The following is a 7169-nucleotide window of genomic DNA, read 5'->3' as shown; positions in this document are numbered from 1 at the left end:
GGGATCCTCCCGGACCGGGGCACAAACCCGTGTCCCCTGCATCGGCAGGCGAACTCTCAACCACTTCGCCACCAGGGAAGCCCACATATGAGTTGTTTTTTAGTTCATTTTTGATGTGACTAAACAAAAGCTTTGTGAATTTTAAAGTGCAATTCACTGACACTAACAGCCTGCATGTACCATAACTGCTGCAAGCTCAGCATCTTTCTGGTATTTATAAGCAGAGTGAGGATGAAGATATTCTATAAGTGGGCACTACTCTGAGTGTTTTCTGAGCTCTTCTCAAAAGCCCATTCTAGATTATTCAAGGAGGCTCACCAGTTGATAAACTAGCCTTCTCTTTCCTTCCTTTTACTCTGCCTGCCATTTTACCATTTCATTTTCTGTCAAGTCCTCCAGAAGAAGAGGCAATGAAAATAAATGAAAGTGAAACCCACTGATTTCCAATATTCACAATGCATCAATTACACCATCACTCATTAAGGTATACCAACCATTCTTCTGGATCATTTCCCCTTAGCAACAAAGTCCCTTTGGTTTATACTTTACTAGTATCTTCTACTAGAATGCACAGTTTTAAAAATGTCTTGAAGAGCTAACTAACACATTTCTAGACATAGTCAACCTTATTATAGATATAAATGGACATTTTCTTGATTATTGTAACCCTGTGCCTGATGGGGTCACATTCTGTGAATTAGCTACAGAGTTTGGTAAGAATGCACCTAAGATTTCCCATCATTACTAAGAACGACCATAAGCTAGGAGTACAAAATTTTCATTGACTCAGTGAGAATTAGGTAGCCATTTGGGCCACTGAAAAGTATAAAAAGTTATTTCCGATAATCACTGTGGACAAAAATGTGAACAGGATAATACATTTTGAAAATAGTTTAATATTTGCCATTTTTGTTGCCTGTGCTATTAATATGTACATTGGTTCAGTAATAAATATACTATTACATAGAGTGCAATATTTTTAGTATTCATAACTGGTTGAAATTAATGCTGCTATTATCTCAAGAAAGGAATAAATAAATATCATGCCCAATTCCAAACTAATGCTCAAGAGGTTATCATTAACAAAAACTACAAAATAAACATGTTGGGCCTTTTTAAGCATGATTCCTGTAAACATGGCAAAAAATCGCTTTTCTCAGTCCTGACATTTCGTGTGATGGCTTTAAAAGAAAATACGACGCACAAATCCTATCACTTCTTTTTTTGCATAGGGGATGAATTAATCATATTTTAAAATGCAGCAATCATTCAGTGAAGTGTCTTCAGCACATAGCACTTGTTTTCGGTATGAATTCAGAACTTTTGAGCAATAAAAGTGCTCTGCATAAGTTTATAAAATATGCTTTCTGGATTTAAATTTAACAGAAAAATTTCAAAACAAGTCATAGTTATAATTCTAAAGTATTATGTACATAATATCTGACTACAGGAGGAAAAGCCTCACCGCAGCACAGCACAGTGTACAAATAAGCACAGTGTTTAATAGAATTTCCCTTTAGGTGTTCCTCACATCAGTGCCTCTGGGGCTAATGATCACGTTATACAAGGCCCCTTCTACTTGTTGCATCCAAAGTGGAAGGGGGATGTGAGGGCAAATTTAAAGTAGATAATGGGGGGAAAAAAAAGGCAAAAATACGGTACATATGCTTTAAAGAGTGCACTTTATGAAACAGCTTGCTTTATTCATATTCTTTTATAAAGTGCAACATTACTTAAAACAGAGACATGTACCTTAATATTTTGCAATAACCATTAAAACAAATTGCCAGGAAAGAGCAGTGCAAAATTAAAAACATACACAGCTTAGCATGCATCTCAGATGGGTCCCCAATATAGAGCGTGGGACCTGAAGTTCTTATATCTTTTTTTTTTTTACTTTTTAGAAAAAGATTAATAATAGCAGGTTATCGTCATAGGTAACCATAAAATAAAAACAATAAGTTAAAATCCTCTCTGAAGAAATAAGTATATGCCACACATAAAATTCATTACAGACGCTTTTTCAAAACAGACCTTTTTTGCTGATAAATCACTGTTCAAAGGGTGCAAGTCTCTTAAAAACCCACGATGCCCACAAGGCGAAGCAAAAGGTATCATCACAGTACGAGGAACTCTTGTTGGCAGACATCTGAAGAACCTGTGACTTATTTTGTCAGCAGCTCAAATCTCACCAGTCCCTAATTAAATTGACAGACATCTTTGCTCTTTCAAAAACAGTCCTGCTGGCACCATGCTAGGTCACTAAAACAGTATGACATGTGGTCTATTCACAGTAACATTCTCTGTCCAGTGCTTTCGGATGAGGATAACCAATTGGGTTTTCCTGAAAAAATTCCTTGCGAGGCAGATTCCAAGGAGACCAATGGGACACGTTTTTCAAAGCACAGAACCTGGCCGCAGGCGCACAAGGAGGGAGCAGAAGGGACAATGGATCACCCGTTACGCGCCTACCGTTCCTATGCTGCTCAGTCTGAGAACTGGAAGAGGGTCTCTGGGTTATTGCTGTCGGCGGGATTGCTGGGCTGCAACGTCTTTGTGGGCGTCCTTTTGCCATGAGAATGGGAGGAAGACGAGTGAGAGCTTTCACTGGAGCTGCTGCGCGTCTCGGTACTGGTGCTGGTCTTCTTCATTTTCCTTCTCTTTGCCAAAGGGGCCTTATCAACATTCTGAAGGCAAAACCCCTCTCTCTTGTATTTGTTAAAGGCCTAGGGGAGAAAACAAGGGGAACCCCCGTGAAGGTAAAAGGACTGAAGTCTTCCTGGCCGTCACGGCTTATAGAGAACTTGCGCTTGGCAACCACTGCTTCACGTTGCTCTGGGAACATGGTCCTTAAAACCACTGTATCCAAAACTCCGGGCAGGCTACAGGAGCTCATGGGAAAGGGTTTCTGAGGGCTCTGTTTAAATCCACCTGTTAGGGCGTCCAGGAGTCACAATTCTAATAAATCTTTTGAAGAGGGCAGGGCTACCTCTCAATTAAAAAACCACCGACGGACTGGAAATTCTTGAAGAATGTCAGCAATCTAACGCACCTCTCTCCGTTACTTTGACTAGTTCTGTGCCTGAGATTTAAAATTCCAACCACAAAGTCCCAACACAGAGCCCCTGATCTCCACTCCCACGTCAAATGCAATTTGGGTACATCCTGGACACAATATATGCAGAGAAGATTAGCTCTATAAACCTCAGCCTGGCTTCCTCCTCACAGCAGCCTGTCTTTACTTTTCTTAGATTCAAGCTTAGGCATTGCTGAGTGACAACCTTACATCATATGTCACTGAGGAGATTTGGATCACCTGCCTCAAATGCTTGCAGTTCATCTCTTCACACCTCACCGGATCCCAGTTTATTAATATTTTAATCCATTTCTGCAGCTGAAGAGGAAATGCTATCCTGTCTCCTTTCTCAAGATAATCCTTTCAGAAGTAATTTTATTTCTCTCTAACTCATTGGCTCCTTATCCTTAATGTATTTGCATCTGCTTGGCACGAATGTGCAGAATCTACAGTTACTGCTATGCAGTCTCAGCCTTTCAAGTATACAGTCTTTACTTAATACCAATTAATTTACTTCTTATCCCTCACAGTCTCTAGAACATATTATGCACAAAATGATTTTTGAATGAATGGACCTTCACATGTGCCTTAGTTCCTAATGCCTATTTATAGTTTTTACAGACAGTCATTTAGCTTATTTGAGAGAAAAAGTGTTCTAACACAGACCTGTGGTTGCCAAGGGGGAAAAGGGGTGGGGGAGGGATGTATGGGGAGTTTGGGATTAACAGATGCAAACTGTTATATATAGAATGGATAAACAACAAGGTCCTACTGTATAGCACAGGGAACTAGATTCAATATCCTGTGATAAACCATAATTGAAAAGAATATGAAAACGAATGTGTATATATATGTATAACTGAATAGCTTTGCTGTACAGAAGAAATTAACACAACATTGTAAATCAGCTACACTTCAATAAAATAAAAAATTTTTTAAAGTTCTAATAGTATGCATATTGTTTTCCTTACCGAGTCAAAAATTTCAACTATTCAAATATCAGACTACTGCCTCATCTCGCAAACTCATTCTAAATGTCAAATAAATATTTTGTGGGTTAGCAGTGACTCTGGTCCCCATGCACTTTCTGTTTATAAATGTGTTTATATCGTGAAGGGATTTATAAAAGCATATCTAAAATTAAAAGAACCCATTTAAAAAATTGTATTGCTAAGAGGGTGTCTCTTAGCAATAGATTATAGAGTAAGAACATCTATCTGATCCCTTTCCAAACCGCCCTACAAGTGCAGAGCCCAGAGCCTTACATGGAAGGTTGCTTTCACACAGGTGTGCACAGCAGCTCCTGAAGACCCTAGAATGTCTGGAGTCATCAGAGGATTTGAGGATAGCTGACTGCCATCTTGAAGCCATTCATTGTATCTCAAGCCAGACATTTTAAGCCTTTTATTTGGATCGACTGTGAGAAGCCCTGTGGGAATAAATAAGATATTTTTATTTTATGATTTGTCATTTCAAACATAGTTTAAAATCAACCTCAGACATAGATCTCAATTATGTTCGCAAGACATGATGTTTTCTGTAAGGCGTCAACCTCCTACAAAGATAATTACGTACATTTTCATGTACATTTAAATCCCCTAGTGAATACCGGATGCTAATAATAAAGCCCACAGTAGCCTATATCTGGAGGCTGTAGGCTAGCTGGCTTTCCAATCAGGAGAAGATAACCACCTAAAACAAGGACTCCCACTAGTGACCAGGCAAACTCCCCCAAAACAAAGAGTACCGAGATTTACTTCGTTCATGTACAAACATCTACAAGTTAGGGAGTGTGGAGGTATGGAGATGGACACTCAGAGAAGAGCTGCGGGGAGGCACACGGACAAAACCCAGGTCTCATCACATTACAGGACAAGTGCTGTAGCACGAGCCACACGCACGGCAGGCCCAGGGGAAAGACTCAGCCTAGGGAGTGCGGGCATCCTGGAAGGCTCCCAGGAGACGAGTCCTGGGGGATGAGCCGCAGTGGGTTTGATGGAGAAGGGTGCCCTTCCTCAGGGATTAGGAATAGCACGTGTAAAGGGGGGCAGAATCCGAGCACTCAGCACATTTGAGGAATTCAAGTGTTCGAGGATCGTGGAGCGAAGGTGACAGGAAGCAGAGGCAGGCAGGGCCAGGCTGTGAAGGGCTTTGAATTGTGAAGGCTGCACTATGGATTTTGACCTGAAGCTCACAGGGATTGTCTGAAGGATTTTTAACAGCCAAGAGGCATGATTGCATTTGGCTATTAGGAAGGTCACTGTGCCGATGGATGACACGTGAAGTGAAAGGAAGTGAGACAAGCTGAAAGCATGTTGTGGGTTTTAGGAGACAGACAATGACAAGAACTAAGGTGACAGCCATGTGAATGGGGAGGAGGGGTGGCTGGGAGGGATGCTGCGCCCTGCAGGACCGGGTTCCTGGCTGTGGAAGGCGAGGGAGGTTGCGGGGATCTAGGGTGATGCTGGGTCCTGTCCTGGTGATCTGGCTTCGTGGCCATGTGAAAAGAGGGGGAAAGGAGGAGGCACATGCTTGGGGGAAAGGAGAGTAAAAAGGAAGAGGTTCATTTTGAAGGTGTGAGACTGAGATGCTGGTGGATCCAAGTGCTAGTGCACGTAGTGAATGTGGATGAGATTACTGAGGGAGAGTGTTCTGAGAAGAAAATAAGGCTGAATAGAGTAGCCTGAAAGCTTTTAGAACACACAGGGACTCCTTGAGTAATTCACAAACAAATATATGTCATGGGTATGATTCCACTTCAGTCACTACACATCATACAAAATATGAAATTTTCCATTAGATTCTTACCTTGGATCAAATCTTTAGCCTCTTGGGATACATTCTTCCAGGCTTCTCCTTCAAAGGAGAAATCTCCCTTTTTAATTTTCTTCATGATTTCCACCGCACTGGTGCACGTCAAACTTTTGTCATGAGATTGGAATGGAACTTGCCCTGACAACATTGTATACTATCAAGAAAAAAAAAGGAGCAAAACAGAATGTCTGCCAAAATCACCATCAAAGCCACTCTGGTAATTTCATTACCAACTTAGCGTAATTTCCTAGATATTACACTTAGCATTACTGCATTTAAAAGATTACATGGCTTCAATCACTGAAACAACCAACACATTTCAGACTTGTATATAAAAAGGAATGGCTTAGTATGATATCAAGATTTAAAGCCATTTTGATAACTGTATTCAGATAAGAAGAATAAAAAAGGGATACTCTCACCATCTCAAAAGATGGTATTAATGTTGACAGAGGGGTGTGTACATGCCAAAGGAATTGCAGGTCCTGGCTAAAATGGCCCAGCAGGGATCAGGGGACACAAATGAGAATGGATCTTGAAGACGCTGGGCTGGAGTGGGTGTGTGGAACATAAGACCTGACTGACGGAGAAGAAATTATTGCCATGGAAACACTTGTCTGAGACTCAGGATTCAACATCCTGGCAGGGACACCTGGAACCAGTACGAGTAGTCAGCTGAAATGGCTCCTGGAAGCTCGAACAAAACTGTGTACTGGGATCAGCAGATGCACTGATTCGTAAACCTGCAGCAGCAGTCGCTGTACTATGGACACGGCACACTCAGAATCAACCCGAGGAGGTCCAGAAGACACAGCAAATTACATGCATAGGTGCCCATCACCTCTCTCTGTTGCACCAATGCTTCTTCCTTAACTCACACCTATGGCCTCACTGAGGGGGGCTCCCGATGATCAACTGATGAAGGAAGAAAGGAAATTGGGCCTACTTGTCAGGTGGGTTGGCATTCTTTCACTTGGGTGCAGCCGGCCTGTTAGAACATGAAAAGCTCAGTGAAGACACCAGCTCAGGACAATACCCTGTGGGGTTGGGTGCTGTCCTTTAGGACTGTGCTGAACCAATGGCTGATCCATTGGTGCTGGGTCCCCCATATCTAGATTCTATGGGCACACGACCCACTTGTAGAATTCACGTTTCCTGTTCCTGCAGCCTTAGGGTCTGCTCAGTTAGAGGTCTTGGTTCCATAAACTCAAGTGATCAGCTCCACTTGGTAACAGTAGGTGGCAACTCAGTGGTGCACCCCCTGCTCTCCCTCTTTCCC

At 41.9% G+C, this 7169-nt stretch overlaps 1 protein-coding gene across 1 annotated transcript in view; it reads right to left on the bottom strand.

Annotated features, from left to right (window-relative positions):
- Positions 1-877: 877 nt before the first annotated feature.
- RPS6KA5 (ribosomal protein S6 kinase A5) overlaps positions 878-7169 on the bottom strand; it is a 176452-nt gene continuing 170160 nt past the window's right edge. The window contains exons 15-17 of the mRNA XM_007471884.1: positions 5885-6044; positions 4342-4505; positions 878-2726 (exon numbers count right to left, since the gene is read on the bottom strand). Coding sequence (XP_007471946.1) covers positions 2487-2726; positions 4342-4505; positions 5885-6044 — 564 coding nt within the window. The 3' untranslated portion in view covers positions 878-2486. The remainder of the gene's footprint in view (positions 2727-4341; positions 4506-5884; positions 6045-7169) is intronic.

The sequence above is a fragment of the Lipotes vexillifer genome, unplaced genomic scaffold, assembly GCF_000442215.2.
Source record: "Lipotes vexillifer unplaced genomic scaffold, Lipotes_vexillifer_v1.1 scaffold751, whole genome shotgun sequence".
In the NCBI taxonomy this organism is placed as follows: Eukaryota; Metazoa; Chordata; class Mammalia; order Artiodactyla; family Lipotidae; genus Lipotes; species Lipotes vexillifer.
The sequence above is the reverse complement of the archived record's forward strand: the minus strand, read 5'-3'. Positions and strand labels throughout refer to the sequence as shown.